The sequence below is a fragment of the Macaca mulatta genome, chromosome 3, assembly GCF_049350105.2.
Source record: "Macaca mulatta isolate MMU2019108-1 chromosome 3, T2T-MMU8v2.0, whole genome shotgun sequence".
Taxonomy (NCBI): Eukaryota; Metazoa; Chordata; class Mammalia; order Primates; family Cercopithecidae; genus Macaca; species Macaca mulatta.
This window is the reverse complement of record NC_133408.1, coordinates 161,875,744-161,900,704: the sequence shown is the minus strand read 5'-3', so window position 1 is coordinate 161,900,704 and position 24,961 is coordinate 161,875,744. Positions and strand designations below refer to the sequence as shown.

At 34.8% G+C, this 24,961-nt stretch overlaps 1 protein-coding gene across 2 annotated transcripts in view; it reads left to right on the top strand.

Annotated features, from left to right (window-relative positions):
* The window catches only part of AASS (aminoadipate-semialdehyde synthase), a 74,779-nt gene that overhangs the window by 26,853 nt on the left and 22,965 nt on the right, over window positions 1-24,961 (top strand). For both annotated transcript variants that reach the window (XM_015134796.3, XM_077998091.1), the window contains 10 exons: window positions 1,610-1,758; window positions 3,131-3,253; window positions 3,636-3,747; window positions 14,944-15,003; window positions 15,187-15,254; window positions 17,757-17,875; window positions 18,044-18,170; window positions 23,495-23,605; window positions 23,702-23,810; window positions 24,772-24,912. In XM_015134796.3, the coding sequence (XP_014990282.3) occupies window positions 1,610-1,758; window positions 3,131-3,253; window positions 3,636-3,747; window positions 14,944-15,003; window positions 15,187-15,254; window positions 17,757-17,875; window positions 18,044-18,170; window positions 23,495-23,605; window positions 23,702-23,810; window positions 24,772-24,912 (1,119 nt within the window). The remainder of the gene's footprint in view (window positions 1-1,609; window positions 1,759-3,130; window positions 3,254-3,635; window positions 3,748-14,943; window positions 15,004-15,186; window positions 15,255-17,756; window positions 17,876-18,043; window positions 18,171-23,494; window positions 23,606-23,701; window positions 23,811-24,771; window positions 24,913-24,961) is intronic.

Below are 24,961 nucleotides of genomic sequence, written 5' to 3'. Positions count from 1 at the left end.
ACCATGAGTTGGCCTTTGGAGCTATCATCTTTTAGGGGAATTTGGAGTAGTCTTGCTTTGTGCTTTTGGTGGTTTCTGTGGATATACTCTTTGTTTCACTGTCTCCATTTCTGCTTCAGGTCTGCATGTGACCAATAGCTCTAAGCCATTTCCTGTGGGTTACTGTTTTCTATGTTTATCCTGGACTAGTTAGCACTGTGGGCAGAGCACAATGCCTATGACGTTTGGTCTCAACATGGCCACAAATTACAACCATAATCTCAACCAGCAATCCTGAAATGCATGCCATTGTTTACGGGGAGTGAGGGTGAAATAGTGTGCCTACATAAGTGCAGACCACCCCTACTGTATGAAAAAGCTATTATACTTACAAATCAAATCCTTCGATGGGACACACTGGCTTTATCTTTTAAGAAATAAAATATATTTGTGTGTTCTATAGTCATTGGCCATGCGACAATCTTCCCCCAGATAAACTAACAAACCAAAAAATAGATAAAACAAAAAAGGCATGCATTTATTGTGAAAAAGAATGCTTTAAATAATTTTAAATATGTTTGACCAACATAGCATTTTCAGATTCTGGTATGAAGTTTAGTCCTTATATCATGCAGGGCATGTTAGAGAGAACTCTTACCTTCTGCTTGAGATGTTTGAAGAAGAAAAATTATGAACGTAGTTTCAAACTGAAAAATTTTGAATCTAAGAAATCTTTATTCCTTTTCATTTCCCCAATCACCGAAGTATTGGTGATTGGACACATCCTAAAACTGATACTGACCTAGTTGCCATGTATGCATGTATGTAGCATATTGCTCCATAGAGCTTAGAGATGTTATCCGATTTAATCTTCACAGCATTCCTTTGAGGAATGGGGTGTGTATTATCCCCATCTGGCAGGTAAGAAAAATAGAGCGCAGGGAAGTTGAGGTAGCATGATTTAGGTCATACCCTACTGCTAGTAGAGCTGGAAATATAATTTTAGGTCCACTGTTTTTTGTTTGTTTTGTTTTGTTTTGTTTTGTTTTTGTCCTTTCATTTTTCTTTGGCATGCGATACATTACAGAATGAACATAATAATGACTTTTTTTTTTTTTGAGACGAAGTCTCTCTGTCTCCCAGGCTGGAGTGCAGTGGCGCGATCTCAGCTCACTGCAAGCTCCGCCTCCTGGGTTCACGCCATTCTCCTGCCTCAGCCTCCTGAGTAACTAGGACTACAGGTGCCTCCACCACACCTGGCTAATTTTTTGTATTTTTAGTAGAGACGGGATTTCACCATGTTAACCAGGATGGTCTCGATCTCCTGACCTCATGATCCACCCGCCTCGGCCTCCCAAAGTGCTGGGATTATAGGCGTGAGTCACTGGGCTCAGCCAATAATGTATTTATAGTCATATATTGCTCTGTCATGGGGTAATTCTACACTGAAATCTGGGTGGCTATTTATTATCTTTGCCTCAAAAGATGGACACTGACATGGACAATAAGAAAATCAATTAGAAGTTACATTTAATTATTTCTCATAGACTTTCCTGATAGCTCTCTTTCACTATACTATATTAAAATAGGTTATTTTTCTATTTTCTTGAACCTGGAACTTGCATTACAGATTGCACCCTATACAACTTGCTTAATTAATGGAATCTACTGGGAACAAAACACTCCTCGCCTCCTAACCCGCCAAGATGCTCAGAGTCTCCTGGCTCCAGGCAAGTTCTCAGCTGCTGGTGTGGAAGGCTGCCCTTCATTACCACACAAGTAAGGACTCTACTTCAGCAACGATGGTAGTTTTGACCAGCTGCTTCCATTATTAGAGGATCAAAGAACGTAATGTCCCCACCTATCACAGGACTTGATTTCTAGTGACTACTTCTCTGCCTTATCTTTCTTGACCTCTTGGCAGTAGTCGACACTGTTAACCATCCTTCCTTCTTTTTAAAAAAAATTGTATTGTATATATTTATTTTCAGAGATGGGGTCTTGTTATATTTCCCAGGCTGGTCTAAATCTCTGGGTCCCAAGCAGACCTCCTGCCTTGGCCTCCCAAGGTGCTGGGATTATAGGCATGAGCCACCATGCTCAGCCCATCCCCAGTTGTTGAAACACTCTTCTTTTGCCTTCTGTGATGCCCCGTGCCGCTCTGAAACTATTTCCTCAGAGAAGTCTTCTCTTACTCCTCCATTTTCATCTCTATCTCTAGTCTGGTACTCTGTTTTTTGTTTTGAAATTCCTCATTTATTTTCTCGTGTTTATGATTTTTCTCCCTCTTCCTAGAACTTAATCTCCTTAAGGATAGGGGGTCTGTTTCTCTTGGCCATAAGCACCTAGTATGTTGCCTGATATATAATAGACATTGAAATAATTATTAAATATTGAATGAATTAATGACTAAATATTTGTGGAAGAGTAAAAGATATGTTTGCTTTTCTAGGCATGTAACTGGCATCAAGTAAATGCCAAGGGAATGCTAGGAGCAACAACATCACTGGGGTTTAGAAGAAAGCAGAAGCATTGAGCTCAGCAAACCTTAAAGGGAGGAATGAGGAGAACAAGAATTCCAAGTGAAAGGATTGGTGCTTAATAAATATGGAGCTACCAAAGCATATTTAGGGTGCTGAATGTGTCAGTCTAGCTCTGCATTGGTTCATGTATGCAAGTGGTAATTGGAGATTGGGCAGAAAAATTAGAGTCAACCTTTTGAATACTGGACTGAGACTTTTGTTCATAATTCTAGAGATTTCTGTGTAACCACATGTAAAACTATACAGTACTAAGCAGGGTGGAGGTAGCATAATTGAACCTTTCTGAGTTATTTAGGGATAGCTAACTATGTTAACTTTAGTCTCTTAATGATTTTTCTAGGAAAGCAATGTTCTGCTTTTATTTCCTTTTTTCTTTTCTTTTCTTTCTTTTTTTTTTTTTTTTTGTGCAGACTAAAACTCATACTGGGAAGATTCTCTGTATCACAGAACAGTGCAGAATCCTGAAGAATGAGCTATAGGAAAAAGACCCCAAAAGCCTGGGAAATATTTAGGATCCGTGTTGAAAATTGTTCTGAACTCCTTTTTTTTAGTCTTGTTGGAGACTTCAGAATTTCATCCTCTCATCTAAGTATTGATGTTGTTTTCAGACTTGTGGCAATATGTGACATTTCAGCTGACACAGGAGGGTCTATAGAGTTTATGACTGAGTGTACAACAATAGAGCGTCCCTTTTGCATGTATGATGCAGACCAGCATATTATTCATGACAGGTGAGTTTGCTAAAGTTGTTAGATGATATTTATCACTTAGTTACATAGATATACTACTCTAAAATGCTTAATATTTTACATCTTTCTGAAGCTATGAAAATTTGCAGAGATATACTCAAATATACTAAAATTAGGTTAAAAAAACATGCAAATTTGAACACACACACACACAAAGACACACACACACACATATATTTAAATGGGAGACGGGTTGCTGAAGAAGGAAAATGTTTGGTTTGAAAAGTTTTGTTTATTTTTGCATGTACTTTTATACAAAATTACAAATGATAATGAAGCAAATATAACGAAGTAGACATCTGGAAAAGTCAGAACTTACAAATAATGTTTTGTGCTTCTGAATAAACCACATTGCTTCTCTTAGTGTTGAAGGCTCAGGGATCCTGATGTGTTCCATTGACAATTTGCCAGCACAGCTCCCGATTGAAGCTACAGAATGCTTTGGAGACATGCTTTACCCTTATGTTGAAGAAATGGTAAGCAGACTGGTAATATCAGTAACAACTCTGTGGCTTTAAATAGAATAATGGGGTAATTCTGTGAATGTTCTGGTCTTCTGTATCTAAGAAATCTGTTGTAAAATGAAATGCCCGCCCTTCCCTGAAATACTTACTGATACTATTTTATTTGACATGTTCTGCTTACTTGTCTCTTGGGGCATATGATGATATCACTGCCTTCATGGTTAATTACAATTACATCTCTTTCCCATTATAGGTATTTTATTAAGAATGTTAACCATGTGTGAGATAAAACATGCCTTATTTTTAATTATTTGCCATCTATGTCAGTTCATATTGGGGCACTCTTATTGTGCCATAATAACTAGATCGGAAAAATTAGAAATATAGAACGTTTTATTGGGTTCTGGTCACTAATGGTTAAGTGACAGCTTATGTTGAGGTCATGTATTTTTCTTCTGTGATCAGTGAATAGCTAATGAAATACCATGTTATCTAAATTCCATTTTGTTTATCAAAGAAAATTTTTCTTATTTCAGTTTTTATCCTAAGCATTCATAGCCTTCCTGCTTTATTTTTATTTCAGAATGTCTGCCTCTGCCAATGATTTCAATATAAAGAATGGCTCTTGCTCTTTTCATCTATATCTTCCCTCATAAGCTCTCACATTAAAATAGAACAATAGTTAGTGGGGCAAGAGTAAATGAAATTTCCAGTCTGTGATCTTCTTTTCTTTCAAACGGTATTCCATTTTGACCCTTTCTTTTTCCTATTGGAATATGTCAACAGGGAGATGTAGCAGGCCTGACAAAATGCAGGCAGCAGACACTGTCATGGTTAGACATATTGCACCTACTATGTGCAGGAAGTGTTCAAAGTACTAAATATATTTTAATTTTAAGTACTCATGAGAACCATATTAGGTAAGTACCATCATTATATCCGTTTTACACATTATAAAACAAATACAGAGAAGTTAAGGACGTGTTGCTGATGCAGTCAGTACCGGATCTGCAATGTGTCTGGAGTTGGTGCTGAGGGATTAAAGAAACAGGAGAAGGAGAGTACAAATGCCAGGCTTTGCTGGAGACATCAACTTGCTTTATGGCCTTGAGCAGGGCACTCACTTCCTTTCTGAGCCTCAGATATTTCATCTGTAACGTGAGGTGCTTGTAATGAACATAATATCTTATTTTATTTTATTTTATTTATTTATTTTTTGAGACAGAGTCTCACCCTGTCGCCCAGGCTGGAGTGCAGTGATGCAATCGTGGCTCACTGCAACCTCCACCTCCCAGGTTCAAGCGATTCTTCCTGCCCTCAGCCTCCCGAGTAGCCAGGACCACAGGTGCGTGTCACCACGCCTGGCTAATTTTTGTAGTTTTTAGTAGAGACGGGGTTTCACCATGTTGACCAGGCTAGTCTTGAACTCCTGACCTCGTGATCCACCTGCCTCAGCCTCCCAAATGCTGGGATTACAGGCGTGAGCCACCATGCCCAGCCATGAATACATAATCTTAACAGTTTCTCCACTTCTAAAATTTTATAATGGTAAATGTTTAAGTGGCCAAACTGTATGTGTATAAAAAATGCAATAATATATTTACCAAGATGTTTACCATTTTTGATGTTCTTCATTCATTTCCCTTTGGCATCATTTCCCTGCCAACTGAATAACTTAATTTATCACTTCTTATAGTACAGGTTTGCTGGTGACAGATTCTCTGAGTTGTCCTTTATCCGAAAATGTCTTCATATTCTCTATTCTGCTAATCAGACTTTTCTGTGCATTTTTAATTTCCAATGTTCTATTTTCAGTTCTAGAATTTCCGTTGGGTTCCTTTTTAAAAATTTCATTTTGGTATTTTGTCTTTCTCTGCAGAGAGTTTCTATCTTTTCATTAATTATGAGTGTATTTTTCGTTATTGCATGGAACATAGTTATAAAAACCACTTTACAATCTTTATCTCATACTTCCAACTTTCTGGGTCAATTTGCGGTTGGACTTTATTGTCTTTTCCCTTGAGAATTGATCATAGTCTTCTGGTTTTCATAGATTGAATAATTCTGGATTATGGCCTGGATGATGTGGATATTATGTACGTTTATCAAATGCATTTTCTGTATTCATTGAGAAGATCATTTTTTCCTTTTCTCTGTTAATATGTGAATTTTGTCAGTTGGTTTTCCAATATCAAACTAACTTCACATTCTTAGGATAAATCCAACTTGGTTGTATGTTAGCCGTTTATTTATGACTAAGCTCAGGTTGCTAAGGAATATACCAAAATTTCTTAATCTATTTTACCATTGATAGACATTTGGGGTTGTTTTCTTTTTGGGACTTTTACTAATAATTCTACTATAAAGATTTTTGACATGTGTTTTGAGATATATATATATATGTATCTCCCCATTATTTTGTTGAGTTTGTACATAAATTTATCTTGTTTAGGATTATTAACATCTATGTTCATTAGAGAGTTTTATCTATAACTTTATTTTATTATCAGGTCTTTGTCAGGTTTGGATATTAAGGTTATGTTGGCCTTAAAACAAGTTAGAGAGTATTTCCTTATTTTTGGTCTCAGGAACATTTTACATGAGATTACTGTTAGTTCTACTTGATACAATTCATTAGCAAAACGATTTGGGTTGGTAGCATTTTTGTTTGTTTCTTTTTTGTTTGGTTTTAAGGGTGAGTTTTAAAATTATAGGTTACATTTTATTTAAAAACTTAAGAATGTTCAGACTTTTATTTTTCTTCTGTCAATTTTGGTATGCTTATTTTCTAGGAATTTATATTTCATCTAAGTTGTAAACTTTATTGTCACAATATTTTTTTAGTAATAATCTTATTAACTCTTTAACAGATTCTGTAGGGATTTCTCTTTTTCCTGATGTTGTTCGGGTATGCCTTCTGTTTTTTCTTAATCTATTTTACCTGGAACTGATGAATTTTATTAGTCATCTCAAAAAATCAGTTCAACTTTGGTGATCATCTCTATTTTATATCATTTTCTATTTTCTTAATTTATAATCTTACCTTTACTATATTCTTTATTTTACTTTATTGAGAGCTTAGTTAACCTTTCTTTTCATAACTTCTTACAATAGTGCTTAGGTAATTATTTTTCTGTGTTTCTCTTTAGCAATATATGCATTTTAAAGCTATTAGATTTGATTTGAGTATGGCCCATTTTTGATTGTATTATTTGTTGTTTTGTTATTGAGTTCTTTGACTTTCTTGTATATTCTGGGTATTACTTCCTTGTGAGATGTATGGTTTGCAAATACTTTCTCCCATTATGTTGTTTCTTTACTCAATTGATTTTTTGTTTGCTTGTTTCTTTTGCTGTGCAGAAGCTTTTTAGTTTGATGTAATTCCATTTGTCTATTTTTGGGTTTTGTGCTTGTGCTTTTGAGTTCTTATCCAAAAAATTCTTAGCCAGGTCAATGTCATGAAGCATTTCCCCTATGTTCTGTTTTTTTTTTTTTTTTTTTTTTTTTTTTTTTTTCCTAGGAGTTTCATAGTTTTAGGTCTTCCATTAAAGTGTTTAATCCATTTTGAGTTTTTTCAATATGATGAGAAATAGGGCGTCTAGTTTTATTCTTCTGAATGTAGATATCCAATTTTCCCAGCACCATTTATTGAAGAGACTCTTCTTCCCAAAGTGTTTGTTCTTGACACTTTTCTCCAAAACTGGTTGGATATAGATGTATGGATTTCTTTCTGGGCTTGCTTTTCTGTTCAATTGGTTTATATGTCTGCTGTTATGCCAGTACCATGCTGTTTTAGTTACTATAGCTTTGTGGTATATTTTGAAGTCAGGTAGTGTGATGCCTCCAGTTTCGTTGTTTTTGCTAAAGATTGTGTGATGATTTGAGGTCTTTTGTGATTTCATAGTAGTTTTAGGATTTTCTTTTCTATTTCTGTGAAGATTGTCTTTTTTTTTTTTTTTTTTGATAAGGATTGCCCTGAATTCGTAGATTGCTTTGGGTAGTATGGGCATTTTAAAATATAAATTCTTCCAATCCATGAACATGGGAATATCTTTACATTTGTTTTTGTTTTCTTCAATGTCTTTCATCAATGTTTTACAGTTTTTAGTGTAGAGATCTTTCGTTTCCTTGGTTAAATTTATTCTTACGCATCTTATTTTTATTGTGGCTATTGGAAATGGGATTTTTTTTTCAGATTGTTTACTGTTGGCATATATAAATGCTACTAATTTTTGTATGTTGGTTTTGTATTCTGCAACTTTACTAAATTTGTTTATCAGTTCTAACAGTGTTTTGATGGAGCCTTTAGGGTTTTCTATATATAAGATTTTGTCATCTGCAAACAAGGACAATTTGACTTCCTGCTTTCCAATTTGGATGCCTTTGTTTTCTTTTTTTTTTGCCTAGTTACACTGACTAGAACATCCAGTACTATGTTGAATAGTAGCATCCTTTTCTTGTTCTACATCTTAGAGAAAAAGCTTTCAATTTTCCGTGATTAGTATGATGTTAGCTGTGGGTTTGTCATGTATCTTTTATTATGTTGACATATGTACCCTCTATGCCTAATTTGATGAAAGTTTTTATCATAAAGTGATGTTGAATTTGTCAAATACTTTTTTTCAGTTTCCGTTGGAATAATCACATGGTTTTTGACCCTCATTCTGTTAATATGATAAATTATGTTTATTAATTTGCATATGTTGAACCATCCTTGCACCCCTGGAATGAATCCCATTTATTATGGTGAATGCTCTTTTAAATATGCTGTTAAATTTGATTTTCTAGTATTTTGTTGAAAATTTTTGCATCTATATTCTTTAGGGATATTGGCCTGAAGCTTACATTTTTTGTTATGTCCTTGTCTGATTTTGGTATCACATTAACACTGGCCTCATATAATTAGTTTGGAAGAATTTCCTCCTCCTTGATATTCTGGAATAGTTTGAGAAGAATTGGTGTTAATTCTTCTTTAAATATTTGGTAGAGTTCAGTAGTGAAACCATCAGGTCCTGGGATTTTCTTTGATGGGAGACTTTTTATTACTGATTCAATCTCACTGCCTGTTATTGATTCGTCTATTCAGATTGTTTATTTTTTTCTGGTTCAATCTTGGTAGGTTGTAATTGTCCAGGAATTTGTCCATTTCTTCTAGGTTTTCCAATTTGTTTGCATATCATTGTTCATAATGCTCTCTTATGATCCTTTGTATTTCTGTGGTATCAGTTGTAATGTCTCCTTTTTCATCTGTGTGTGTGTGTGTTTGTCTTTTTGAGTTGTGGGTGATATATTATGCAATATTGTTGCAGAAGCTAATACGTACTTAAAAAAAAACCTTTTAGGTTCAGGGGTACATGTGCAGGTTTGTTCTTAGGTAAACTTGTGTCACAAGGGGTGGATGTACAGATTATTTCATCACCAGGGTATTAAGCCTAGTACCCAATAGTTATTTTTTTCTGCTCCTCTCCCTTCACCCTCAGGAAGGCCTCAATGTGTGTTGTTCCCCTCTATGTGTCCATATGTCCTCATCATTTAGCTCCTGCTTATAAGGGAGAGCATTCAGTATTTGGTTTTCTGTTCCTGCATTAATTTGCTAAGGATAATGTCTTCTAGCTCTATCCATGTTCCTGCAAAAGACATGATGTCATTCTTTTTTATGGCTTCGTAGTATTCCATGGTGTACCACATGTTCTTTATCCAGTCTATCATTTATAGGCATTTAGGTTGTGTCCATGTCTCTGCTATTTACAATAGCGCTCCAATGAGCACTCTTTACAACACTATGTGCGTGTGCATGTGTCCTTTTGATAGAACATTTTATATTCCTTTAGCTATATACCCAGGATTGCTGGGTTGAAGAGTAGTTCTGTTTTCATCTCTCTGAGGAATTGCCACACTGCTTTCCACAAGGGTTGAACTGATTTATACTCCCACCAACAGTGTATAAGCATTCCTTTTTCTCCACAACCTCACCAACATCTGTTATTTTTTGACTTTTTAGTAATATCCATTCTGACTGGTGTGAGACGGTGTCTCATTGTGGTTTTGATTTGCATTTCTCTAATGATCAGTGATGTTGAATTTGTTTTCATATGCTTGTTGACTGCATGTATGTCTTCATTTGAAAAGTGTCTGTTCATGTCCTTTGCCCAGTTTTTAAGGGGGTTGTTTTTTCTTATAAATTTAAGTTTTTACAGAAGCCAGATATTAGACTTTTGTCAGATGCATAGTTTGCAAATATTTTCTCCCATTCTGTAGATTGTTTACTCTGTCGATAGTTTCTTTTGCTGTGCAGAAACTCTTTACTTTAATTAGATCCCATTTGTTGCAATTGTTTTTGGTTCTTCATCATGAAATCTTTGCCAGTTCCCATGTCCAGAATGGTTTTGCCTAGATCATCTTCCGGGGTTTTTAATTTTGAGTTTTACATTTCATTCTTTAATGCACTTTGAGTTTATTTACACCATTTTATATAGTGTAAGGAAGCGATCCAGTTTTAATCTTCTGTATAGCTAGCCAGTTATCCCAGCACCATTTAAACAGGGAGTCCTTTCCTCATTGTTTGTTTTTGTCAGCTTTGTTGAAGATCAGATGGTTGTAGATGTGTGGCCTTATTTTTGAGCTCTCTATTCTGTTTTATTGGTCGTTGTTTCTGGTTTTGTACCAGTCTTATGCTGTTTTGGTTACTGTAGCCCTGTAATATACTTTGAAGTCAGGTAGCGTGATACCTCCAGCTCTGTTCTTTTTGCTTAGGATTGCCTTGGCTATTCAGCTTCTTTTTGGTTCCATGTGAATTTTAAAATAGTTTCTTTCTAGTTCTATGAAGAATGTCATGGGTAATTTGATAAGAATAGTATTGAATCTGTAAATTGCTTTGGGCACTATGGCCATTTTAATGACATTGATTACCCTTGAAAACTGGCAACAAGGATGCCCTCTCTCATCACTTGTATCCAGCATAGTATTGGAAGTCCTGGCCAGAGCAATCATGTAAGAGAAAGAAATAAAGAGCATTCAAATAGGAAGAGAGGAAGTCAAATTATCCCTTTTTGCAGATGATATGATTCTATATGTAGACAACCTATAGTCTTAGCCCAAAAATTAAGCTGATAAGCAATTTCAGCAAAGTTTCAGGATACAAAATCAACATACAAAAATCACTAGCATTCCAATACACCAACAACAGTCATCTGAAATTTTATTTATTTGAGTCTTTTCTCTTTTCTCCTTAGGCAGACTCGGGGCTTGTTGATTTTGTTTACCTTTTCAAACAAACTGTTTCATTGATCTTTTGTATTTTTTACGTCTCTGTTTTGTTTATGTCTTCTCTAACCATCGCTATTTCTTTGTGTCTACTAATTTTGGTTTCAGTTTGTTCCTGTTTTTCTTGTTTCTTGAGGTGCAACATTCATTTATCTGAGATCTTTGTTCTTTTTTGAAATAGGCATTTCAACATTGCTATAAACTTGCTTCTGAGTACTGCTTTTGCTCTATCGCATAGCTTTTGGTAGGTTGTGTTTTCATTTTCATTTGTCTCTAGAAATTTTTAAATTTCCTTTTTAATTTCTCTATTGACTCCTTGATTGATGAGGAATATGTTGTTTAATTTGCATGTGTTTGTAGTTTCCAAAGTCTCTCTTGTTATTGATTTCTAGTGTCATACCATTGTGATCAGAAACAATACTTGATATGACTTCAGTTTTTTAAAAATTTGTTAAGATGTATTTTGTGGCCTACCATATGATCTATTCTGGAGAATGATCTATAAGTAGTAGAGAAGAATGCGTACACTGGTGCTACTGGATAAAACGTTCTATATTTATCTATTAGGTTCATTTTGTCTAAAGCACAGATCAATTCCAGTATTTTCTAATTAATTTCTTCCTGGTTGGTCTTTCCATTTTTGAAGGAGGGATATTGAAGTCTCCTACTATTATTGCTTTGGTATTTATTTTTTACCTTCATGTTGATTAATTAATATTTGCTTTATATGTTTAGGTGTTCCAATATTAAGAGAACATATATTTACAATTGCTATGTCTTCTTAATGACTTGAGCTCCTTAATAATGACTTTCTTTGTCTCTTGTGAAAATTTTTGAGTTAAGTTTTTTCTGTCTGGAATAAGTATTGTCCCTGTCCTCTGTTGGCTATTATTTGCATGGAATATCTTCTTTCATCCCCTTTGAGGGATGAAAGCCTATGTGCATTCTTAAGGTGAAAGTATGTCTCTTGTGGGCAGCATATAGTGAGAGTCTATTTTTTTTTTTCTCCTTGCAACTTTTATTTTAGCTTCAGGGGGTACATGTGCAGTTTTATTACATGGGTAAATTGCATGTCACTGGGATTTGGAGCACAAATGAATTCATCACTCAAGTAGTGAGCGTAATACCTGATAGGTAGTTTTTCAATTTTCACCCTCGTTCCATCCTCCACTCTCAAGTATACCCTGGTTTCTATTGTTCCCTTCTTTGTGTCCATGTATACTCAGTGTTTAGTTCCCACTTATAACTGAGAACATGTGGCATTTGGTTTTCTGTTCCTACATTAATTTGCTTAGGATAATGGCCTTCAACTGATTCCAGATTGCTGCAAAGGTCATAGTTGCATTGTTTGTTTGTTTGTTTTTGAGGCAGTCTTGCTCTGTCACCCAGGCTTCTGTAGTGGCACCATGTCATCTCACAAACCTCCACCTCCTGGGTTCAAGCAATTCTCCTGCCTCAGCTTCCCCAATAGGTGGAATTACAGGTACCCACGACCAAGCCTGGCTAATGTTTGTATTTTTAGTAGACACAGCGTTTCACCATGTTGACCAGGCTAGTTTTGAAATTCTGACCTCAGGTGATCTGCCCACCTTGGCCTCTCAAAGTGCTGGAATTACAGGTGTGAGTCACTGTGCCTGGCCAATTTCATTCATTTTTATGGCTGCATAGTATTCTATGATGTATATATACCACATTTTCTTTATCCAATTCACCACTGATAGGTATCAAGATTGATTCCATATCTTTGCTATTGTGACTAGTAGAGCTTTGTTTTTTTTAATCCGTTCAGCCACATATATATATGTATGTATACTATATATACACACACACACACTATATATATTTGTGTGTGTATATATATATAGTATACATACATACTATATATATTTCTTTTTTACCTTTCTGAGTTGGGTGCAACCAGTTAATATTTTTTGATGTCACAATTTACATCTGTTTAGCTTACATATTTCTTGATACTTTATTGTAGCCATCATTATTTTGACTGTTGTGAATTTTAACTTTCATCTTAGAGTTATAAATACCTATCTTTTGCAGAGTGCCATAGTAGTATTGGGGTATTCTGGATTTGATTGTATATCTACCTTTACCAGTGAATTTTGTACTTTTATATGTTTGCATGTTAGTAATGTTATTTTTTTCTACTTGAAAAACTCCCTTAAGCATTTCTTATAGAGCAGCTCTAGTGGTGAAGAATTCCCTAAAGTTTTGCTTGTCTGGGAAAGGCTTTATTTCTTCTTTTTTTCTGAAGGACAGCTTTGCTGTGTATAGCATTTTTGACTGGCAGTTTTCTGTGCATCAGCACTTTGAATATATCATTCCATTCTCTCCTGGCCTGCAGGATTTCTACTGAGAAATCTGCTGATAGTTTAATGGAGATTCCCTTATATGTAGCATGATATTTTTATCTTGCTGCTTTTAACATCATTTTTCTTTGGTTTTTGACAGTAATTATAAAGGGACCTCTTTGGGTTGACTCTGGAGATTGTTGAGCTTCTTCATATACCTGGAGGTTCATCTGTCTTCCAAGGCTTGAAACATGTTATTTCTCATTTATCAAAAATTTATATTCATTAATTTTAAAGTTTTACATCTTTTTAAAAAGTTATCTATATTGTACCTTTATTTTTTGAACATATCAATCACAATTTAGAATCATTTTTGTTAATTCCATTACACTTCTTGGTTCTATTTATGTTCCCTGTTTTTTTCCTTGGTTTTTATGGTTTTCAGTAAATTCTTACCTTTCAATATATTTATTTATTTTTGGTTGAATGCTAGACATTGTGTATTCAAAACTTTAGAGATGACTCGAGGCTCCGGATATTGTGTGATTTTCCTCCAGATAATATATTCTTTGTTTTGGGCAGTGGGATAGACAAGGATGAAGGTGAGGAGAAATTCACCTAAATTCAGTTAGGATGAAGTAATTTAAATCTAGGTTTCAGTCCTTTGGAGAACTGACGTTTTTCAAATTACCATTTATTTTAGATACATGAAAACAATTTTCTATTTATTTTAATACACTAAATAAATTCTCTGTTACCAGCACCTTCTAGGTACATTTTTCTTGTTTTTAGTTGGGTGAGTGAGCTAGATCTTAACCCCTAGTTAGGGAGGAAAGACTGTCTCATTGGCCCTTCTCTGTCCACCAGAAGCAGCAATGCTAACTTATATGCCATTACTTCTTGGCAGTATGTTCAAGAATTGGGTTCTCTGAGAGGGACTAACTTATATACCCATTGCTTCTTGGCAGCATATTCAAGAGTTGGGTTCCTTGGGAGAAAAGAGGAGGACTAGAAGGTTGCTGAAATGTTAATATGAGACATCTTACTTTGTTGTCTCTGACTCAATTCTGCAAGATAACGTGAAGAGGATGTGCATGACTTTCAAGGTTCTACTCGGTCAAGTCACTTTTGCTACCACCTTTGAAATGCTGATGTATCTATACATATAACTACTAATACTGATCTGAGGGAGACCCCTTACTGCTGAGGTGGTGGCCTTGCTGAGTGGAAAACCTCATTCTCTACTCCTAATAGAACAACTTGAACTTTTGGAATGGAGTAGAGGCCCTGAAGAGGGGACTATAGCTATAAAGCTTGTGAAGATATTTGGCAACGTGCTTAATACGATACATTTAACTGGTTGGAAAAGATAAGCTTTTTTGTGTTCACAGCAAGCAAAGATGATTATAATCCAATTTTAGTTTTAAAATTGGAACTGGTGCTGAAACACCATAGTCTTGTGCGTAGAGTTGATTGCTTGTAGAAGACTTCTATTAGCAATCCCTTATACTCGGTGATCCTCAGAAAACTGTTTCTTAAATTCTTTTTTCCCTTGATTAATATTTTAATATGGATACAAACACCAAGAGGCCTTCTTTGCAGTGTCTTTTATCTCTTACAAATCTCATTTTCCTTTCAGATATTATCAGATGCGACACAGCCTCTTGAAAGTCAGAATTTTTCTCCTGTGGTGAGAGATGTAAGTTATGAGAAGAATATTTTTTCATAAATGTGTTTTTTCTATTACCATTTTTGCTCTCTTCTCTCTCCCTCTCTCTCTCTCCATCTTTGCCATTCTGTCTCTTCTCTATCAGTCATGAGACCATGTTTGTAGGACTAAACTGTGGATACTAAAGAAATGTCTTGTGTCATATACATTTAGGCAGTGATTACATCCAACGGTACGTTACCTGATAAATATAAATATATCCAGACACTCCGGGAGAGCAGGTAAGTATTGTTCAAATCATCTTGTTTTATACATTTATTCTTATCTTGGAATTAATGAGCATTTTTTAATGCTTCAATGGGAGTTCTTAATATTAAGTTTGTACAATATATAAATTTTGATGATGTTTGAAAATGTAGGAAATCCAAACTAAGTGGCTGGCTGAAACCACTGTGACTGTTTCCCACTTAACAGTAGTATAGCATCATTTTGGCTTTCTAATAGCCTGTGTAGATGTATGGGTAAGCAAGCAAAAATCCAAAAGGATTGTCCTTCAGGTAGCTTCTTATTTTTCTCAGACTTTTTACACATGGTCATGCCTCAGTTATTTTTTCAAAGGAAAATGAGCACACTAGACTTTCTGTGGTGCTTTCAGTTTGGGTTTTAGTTGAGGATTTGGACTCTCTTTTGTTTAGTGTAGTGTTCAGGAAAGTGAATTCGTGATTACAAATTAAGAGAGTTGTGAATAAACAATTGATGGAAATAAGAGGTAGTTTTCTCCAGGGATTCTTATTAGGGGGAAGATGCCAAAAAGTAATGTAGCGAATCTACTCAAGAGGATCATTACTTTAGAAAGGTCTTTAGCTAAGGCCCTTGTTTCCTTAATTGATTTTACTACTTAAAGTTTGAAAACATTAATTTTATTTTTTTGGAATGTTCTGGTCTCCTCCAGCCAATTGCCTTTGATCTGTGTTTATATCTATTCTGCTGGTCTTTTCACATTAAAAAAGGAACCCATGTACTGAAGTCTCAGGAGAAACCAGAGCTGGGAAACAACACAACACAACACAATTGTCTTATCTTCTTTTTCAGTGGTTCTACCTACAAGCAGTAAACAAAGAGATCTGCCCAGATCAAGCGTGCTATAGTTAGGCCTTTTCCATATGTGCTGGTTTGATTATAGTTACTTTTTGATGTGTCAGTGAAATATTCTGGTGTAAGACACTAAGTATTTAATTTTTTTTTCTTTGTGAATAAGAGAAGCTAGCTCTATAACCCTATAGGAGAATTTCTTACAGGTAAAACTTCACATCTGTTTGTTTTTCATAGCTCTATGTTTTGATTCTCATCATCCGATGGTCTTTTACACTACTGATACTAGTGACAAGTCTAACATGACTGGTCATGATGATATCTTCTCTCTTATGTGTCATATTTCATGTAGCAGCAGGTTTACTTGGCTCTGATTGTTAGAACTTGCTGCCCTCTTTCCTGATGGAAACTTGTGCCAAGATACTAATAACAAAGTTTGCATTTTGAAAGGAAATTTACTTTGTATTGAATCCTGCCTTATTCTTCTGTTCTTTTCATCACTTAGCACAGTGATTATTAACCTGGAATCTGGGGTTTGGGGGTACTGATGGGCTAGACAGTATTAGAATCTAGGAGTGAGTTTCTATTTTGAGCATTTGATATTTGGAATGTTTTAATTATACAAACTACAGAAAATATTGTTAGACAGAATGTATAATAACCAAATAATAGTGGTTCTCTCTGGAAGGTGAAATGGGAGATGGTAGTAGTTAAATGAGACCTCTTCACATCAGTAATAATGTGTGTTGGGGTACAGAGGGACAGGAATGTTTTATACTTATACTTATTTTTATTTATTTAAAATTAATGAAAAGGTTTTTGGGTTAATGTTCAAGAGACATTCTGACCTAAAGATTCTAAATAACAGAGCCTACTTCAGTCCCTGGCACCAGGCCATTTCTTTGGTTTCATGTTGATAACAGGGAATTTGATTCAAAAAATATTTAATGAGTAAATTCCATATTTAAGACAAAACATGCTGAGCATTAATGGGTTTGTAAAGATGGGTAAGTCTTAGATGCTGCCTTGGAGGTCATAGTTTGTGGGAAAGACAGAAAATCATCTGCCTGGAAGGTATAATTCCAGCAGAATAAACTGTTCAAGAATTAAAATAATGCCTAACACTAGTCTTCGTTTTCTACATTTAACCCGTGACATCTGTGACTCAAAGTCATGGTTTTGACTATTTTCAAGTGACCCTAAAGATATATGACAAAACAATTTCTAATATGGGTAATAATATTCACTTCCTCAAATTGTTGCCTTCTGGGATTGTTGTGAGTAATAAATAAAGTTTCCAAGGTAAAGCCCCTTGCATGATTTTGAATTGACATCTTCTGGAAGGATAAAATGTGAGACCAAGTTACTCAATCACAAGCAAACCAAGAAAAGGTCCAGCACCTGCACCTCACTAGTAATACTGGAAATTCATGAAATACATCTATACATCTACAGATATGTATCTCAGAGACATCACGTCTATTGTTCTTCATTGTACAAAATGTAAAATAATTGAAGAAATATGTTAGTATAGGGAACTCACTCATGTTGAAATTCTTATTTTAAGTAATGTGAAGAGAAAATGTTGCTTCATTATTTAGGTTTTAGTATGATTTGTGGACAGCAAGATTCTGTTATTTAAAAAAAAATAAAATTTTAATTAGCCCCTTCCCCTCTTTGTTTTTAAATAGGGAATGTGCTCAGTCACTTTCAATGGGCACCAGAAAGGTTTTGGTTCTTGGATCTGGCTATGTATCTGAGCCTGTATTGGAATATTTATCAAGAGATGGCAATATAGAAATAACAGTAGGTAAATAAGCCCTGATTTTTGAAGAAGAAAAATATATTTTAAAGCATATTGACTTCTACATTTTAGAAGACTACTTTGTTTCTGAAATTTGAACATTTATTTTTGGAGATATTAAAATATATTTTACTCTGACATATCTAAAAATGTGACTTTTAATTCTTGAAATAGGCTCTGACATGAAGAATCAAATTGAACAGTTAGGCAAGAAATATAATATTAATCCTGTTAGCATGGACATTTGTAAACAAGAAGAGAAGCTGGGCTTCTTGGTGGCAAAACAGGATCTTGTCATCAGGTCAGTACCTGGCAAGAAATGAGTTTCATATTTTTGTTGTTATTTCTTTTCTCTTATTTTTCTCTTTCTCTTTCACTTCTCTCTTCATACTCTTTTGGAGTAAACTTTTTAATGGAAGCATGGGTCCAGAAGGTGCACAAATCATAAGTATATAGCTCAATGAATTTTCACAAAGTGAACACACTCTGTGACGATTATCTATGTCAGGAAACAGAGTATCAATAATTCCCCAGAAGCCTTCTTGGTGCCTCTTTCTATTCACTTACCCCATCCTCTAAGAGTAAACACTATCCTGGCTTCTGACATTCAGTTTTTGCCTGCTGTCAAACTTCATATAATTGGAATCATTCAATATATCTTTGTTTGTGGCTGCCTTCTCCCATTCAGTGTTGTGATTATGAGAGTCATCTGTGCTATTGTCTGAAATAATAGTTTATTCATTCTCATTGCTGTGTAGTATTTCATTAAGTGAATATGCCATTGTTATTTATTTGACTACTATAGATATTTAGGTTGTTTCTGGATTTTGGCTATTATAAGTCACACTGTTATACACATTTCAGTATTTGTCTTTTTGTGACCATTTCACCAAAACAGTAATTACACATTTCTGTTGGGTATATACTTAGAAGTGCGATTGCAGGTCATAAGGTACTAATGTTTTATATACTTTAGTATCTATTTTATCCTTTGGAGTTATAAAACTTAAATGAAATAAGTAGATTACTTAGCCTTATGACCATTTTAAGTCTCATCATAGCAACAGATCTTGAAATAGGGTATTACTAACAAAAATGCAGATCTAACATCTAGATACAGCATTACATGAGATTTACTCTATAACTAAATTTGGTTTTGATATTTGAGTACATGTGTACACAAAGAAAGGAACAACAGACATCAGGGACTACTTGAGGGTAAAGGGTGGGAGGAGGGTGAGGATCGAAAAACTACCTATTGGGTACTATGCTTATTACCTAGATAATGAAATAATCTGTACACCATACCCCCATGACATACAATTTACCTATATAACAAACCTGCACATGTACCCCTGAACCTAAAATCAAAGTAATAAATAAATAAATAATAAATACATTTGGTTTTGAAATGTCAAAGTGATGAGAATAGTTATTCATTCTTAGAATTTTCCCAAGATGAGAGGAAGACAGTTATCTGTTCCCTCACAGTGATTACCTAATCACTTTCACAGATCAGTTTCAAATTATATCTTTGGAGGAAGTTCTGTGATATTCTGCTTAAAAAAAAAAAAAGCAAGCTTGGAAATCATATAATGAAAGGTAGTTCTGTAAGCTGGCATTTTTACATTTCTCTTGATATCTTTAAATGTAGGCTAACTTCATGCACTTAAAATGTCACTCAACTTATAAAAATTTTATGAGCATTAATTTTTATTTAGAAAAAATTGACTAATGACCAACTAAACCTCTCTGATATTTACCATGTAAAGAAATCCTGATTCAAAATAGAATGATCTAGCCTTCCAAGTAGAACAGTAATTTATTTTGACACATATAGGTACCTAAATATATCATTTTTAATTAAAAGTAAATAACACAATAAAATCCATTTGAAACAAAATCTGAAATAAAATGTGACAAGATAATGGACAAAGACATCAATCTATTAATATATCCAAATTTTAAAATTTAGCAAACAGGTGGCCTTCAATAAGATTTAGCATTAGCAAAATCTGTTTTATATTTAATCTTTTCTCATTTGGTATATTTTCTATGCTGAATAGTGGTAATGCCATTAAACAGTGTTATCCTATAGCATTCCTTACATTTTTTTTTTCTTTTTTCGAGACAGAGTCTCATTTTGTCACCCAGGCTGAAATGCAGTGGCACAATCTTGGCTCACTGCAACTTCCGCCTCCCAGACTCAAGTGATCCTCCCACCTCAACCACCCAAGTAGTTGGGACTACAGGCATATGCCACTATGCCTAACTACATTTTGTATTTTTAGTAGAGATGGGGTACCACCATGTTGCTCAGGCTGGTCTTGAACTCCTCAAGCAATCTACTTGCCTCAGCCCCTCAAAGTGCCAGGATTACCGCATAAGTCACCATGCCTGGCCAACTGTTTTATTTTTTAAGTTGGGGAAAGAATGTTTTGATATAAACACAGTGATAGGGACTACAAAAAAATGAGTAAAGAATATGTTTCAAAAAAATTTTAGTAATATGTACAATTCTCATAGTTTTAATTTTTCAAATTTAGTTTTTAATAATTTAATACAAAGTAGTAATTGATTTCAAAGTTTCTTTGAAAATTCCACATGATTTTGTATGTATTTTTCACAAGTGACATTTTCGACCTTTTGGAGTAATTGGGCTGGAGTCAACTTAAATAATTTGAGTATGTCCCATTGAGTGCTTCCTATATCATATTCGAGACGAATTATGAACTCTAATCTGTTTGTCTAAAAAGTGCCACCAGGCACAATCCTAATATTGTACTTCTCAGCCTATTATAAGGACAAGTTTTAAAATATTATTAGATCTTAGTAAAATTTTGATTGGGCAAGTTTAATATGGAGAATGTGATTTTAAAATTTCTGCTTAACTTTTAAGATGATGACGTTGCACCTTTTCTATTAATATTTGGTTTAATAGTTTTGCAAGTATTTTACTCAGTAGCTTCTAAAAGTCTACCAAATTTGTTAGCACTAATTCTTTTTGGTTTAAAGAAACAAAAACACAGAGACCAGGAGCTTTTGATACTGATAAAAGACACACAATTTTATTCTGCATTATAATAAATTTAAATAGCAATACTCTATTCCATTGACCTGCGGAGGAGTAAATGCCTGAAAAGTGGTTTTATTTTATTTTTATGAAGTAGAGAAAATCTGAAGTATGCAGAATGAATTTCACAAGTACAATGATATAGTGTGATATTGTCTACATTGGTTTTTATTTTTTTGTTAGTACTGTAGACAGCTTTACCCAACAGGCATTAAAAACAACTTAAATATTGTCATGTAATTAATAGGGTATTTTGTTATTCCTAGAATAGAATATGGATATACTCATGTATATAACACTCATATTTATGAAAATTTAATTTCTTATGATTATGCAGTCCCAGAACCAAATTATTATACCACAGCCAAATTTGTTGAAATCCCAATCAAAGTTGAGCTTTGAGTACAACATTATCTGTTGTTCACCATGTGGATTTTTAGCCATTTTGATAGCCTTTACACTGATCAATACCATTAAAGCCTATCTCCTCCTTGGGCCCTTCCTGGAGTCTACTCAATAATGTAATACATGAGCTGTAGAAATACAGGGACAAATGAATCAAATTCCATTAAATGTTAAAAAGATATAACTGGTTGCATGCAGAGGAAGGATATCTGGCTTTGGGGAAATCTGGGAAAGCTTTGTGGAGGAAAACAACTTTTTGGAAATTTCTTAAAGGGGCAGATATAATTTGGATTGGGGTTTTCTGTCTTGGGTTTTCCACTAAAATAGGGCTGTCTTTCTTTTTACCTCCACATCTTCCAAATGGCTATCAGGAAGTGGCAAACTAGGTCAAGATGGCCCATGTATTATGTTATTGAGTAGACTCTAGGAAGGGCCCAAGGAGGAGATAGGCTTTAATGGTGTTGATCAGGGTAAAGGCTATCAAAATGGCTAAAAATCCACATGGTGAACAACAGATGATGCTGTACTCAAAGCTCAACTTTGACTGGGTTTTCAACAATTTTGGCTTTGGGATTATAATTTGGTGCTGGGACTGCATAATCACGAGAAATCAAATTTTCATAAATATGAGTATTATATAAATGAGTGTATCTATTGTACAATAGCGTCTATTGTAGGAATAGTACAATATATTATATATATTGTAGGAATAATAAAATACCCTGTCAATTACATGACAATATTTAAGTTGTTTTTTATTGACTATTTGGTAAAACTGTCTACAGTACCAACAAAAAAATGAAAACCAACATAAACAATATCATACTATACCATTGTACTTGTCAAATTCATTCTGTGTACTTCAGATTTTCTCTAGTTCATAAAAAAACACAAAAACAAAATAAACAATAAAACCACTTCTCAGGCATTTATTCCTCCTCAGGTCAATAGAATAGTGTTGCTATTTAAATGTGATAAAAAGGTGATTTTATTCTGTGGCCCACAGGGAGTCATTTATCATGTCCAAGGGAATATTTATTTATTTTACTTTCAACTTTTGTTTTACAATCAGGGGTTACATGTGCAGGTTTATTACAAAGGTATATTGTGTGATTCTGAGGTTTGGAGTATCAATGAATCTGTCACCGCGTAACAAGCATAGTCCCCTGTAGGTCGTTTTTCAGCCCTTGCTTCACTTCTTACCTATTCCCTCTGGTAGTGCTCAGTGTCTATTGTTTCCATCTTTAATTCCATGTGTACCCAATGTTCAGCTCCCACTTACTTGTAAGTGAGAGCCTGTAGTATTTGGTTTTCGGTTTCTGTGTTAGGTTGCATAGGATAATAGTTTCCAGCTGCATCCATGTCGCTGCAAAGAACACGATTTCATTCTTTTTTATGGCTGTGTAGTATTCAGTGGTGTGTATGTATTACAGTTTTTAATCCAATTCACTGTTTTTGGTGTTTTTTTTATTTTTGTTTCATTTTGTTTTGTTTTGTTGAGACAGGATGTCACCGTACTGCCCAGGCTGGTGTGCAGTGGTGTGATCTCGACTCACTGCAGCCTTGACCTCCTGAGCTCAAGTGATCCTCTCACTTCAGTCTCTGGAGTAGCTGGGACTACAGGGATGCGCCAACATGCTGGAATAATTTTTGTATTTTTTGTAATGATGATATTTCATCATGTTGTCCAAGCTGGTCTTGACTCCTGGACCCAAGCAACCCACCTGTCTTTGGCCTCCTAAAGTGCTGGGATTACAGGCATGAGCCACAGCTCCTGGCCCCAATCCACTATTGATGAGCATGTCAATTGATTCCATTCTTTGTTATTGAGAATAGTGCTGTGATGAATATGTGAGTGCATGTGTCTTTTTGGTAGAATAATCTATTTTCCTTTGGATAGATACCCAGTAATGCGATTGCTAGGTCGAATGGTAGTTCAACCTTTAGCTCTTTGAGAAATCTCTGAACTGCCCTCTGTAGCAGCTGAACTAATTTACATTCCCACCAACAGTGTTTAAGTGTTGCCTTTTCTGAGAGAATAATTTAATCAGAACAGTAACTTAAGATGCAGCCTTAATACAGTTCAAGTGCCTCGGCAGGTATGGTTGAAAAAGGGAGTTTCTGATTAGTTTTTTCCTGTTTTTAAGCTTGTTGCCTTATGTATTGCATCCTCTTGTGGCCAAGGCCTGCATCACAAACAAAGTTAACATGGTCACTGCAAGCTACATCACACCAGCACTAAAAGAATTGGAAAAGAGGCAAGTTTTACTCATTTTAAACAAACTGAGTGAATCCATGGCATTGTTTTTATTTTATATTCAAGTTTTCCTTTTTCCTCTTTCCACCTGCTGCAGTGTGGAAGATGCCGGCATCACAATCATTGGTGAATTGGGATTGGACCCTGGTCTTGATCACATGTTAGCAATGGAAACAATAGATAAAGCCAAGGAAGTGGGAGCCACGGTGAGCCCAATTTATGCCCAAAGGAGAACATGAAAATGTCTAACTTCTTGTGTACAGAATCAAAGTATGAGTTATAATATAGCAACACCTTTAATCAAAGTTAGAGTTTTTTCGCTGGAGTACAATGGCATGATCTCGGCTCACTGCAACCTCCACCCCCCAGGTTCAAACAATTCTCCTGCCTCAGCCTCCTGAGTAGCTGGGATTATAGGCACATACCACCGTGCCCGGCTAATTTTGTATTTTTAGTAGAGATGGGGTTTCTCCATGTTGGTCAGGCCAGTCTCGATCTCCTGACCTTGGGTGATCCATCCCCCTTGGCCTCCCAGAAATTTTAAATAAAATCTTATAACTGCAAAAATATCTATATGGGAAAACAATGTCCAGGTCTTAGGTAGCAACCAAATTTTGGAGAAACAGATGCTACTATAAAATTTTGGCTTAATACAAATTTTAGACTACCTTAAAGATTCTGTAATAAGGTTTGACTTTTAAAAATGAGAAGAATCTTTGGGTATCAGTCTGTTGATATGAAATATCATTTATGAAATAGTACTTTTGACAAGGTACTATTGGATGTAAATGGGATGATTCAGATTGTTTTAGGTTTTTTGAATGTGTGTATATATGTGTATTCAAATTATATATATGTAAATATATAATTTTAATTCAAAAGTTAGTAGGAACTGACCAAGTAGAATTGAACTAAGAGTTGGATTTTTAACTGAACAAAATGTTAGTCACTATTTTTACAGTTTTTTTAAAAAACATATATATAAAATCATCTGTTATTTAATCGAATGGTACATGGCTTTGAAGATGTATTTTCGAACGCCTTAGTAACTTTAAGAATGAAAAACTGTAGCAAGTTTACTCCATTCATATCATTGTCCTCAATTAATTACTTAGGCATTCTCTAACTTGTGAATTCTTCCTTATATATTGATTCTTTAATTTATAGATTGAATCATATATTTCCTACTGTGGTGGGCTTCCAGCCCCCGAACATTCGAACAATCCATTGAGATATAAATTTAGCTGGAGTCCGGTGGGAGTTTTGATGAACGTAATGCAGTCTGCCACCTATCTGCTTGATGGAAAGGTGAGGAATCTCATCCAATCATAGTGATATCAACCTGCAATAACTGCCT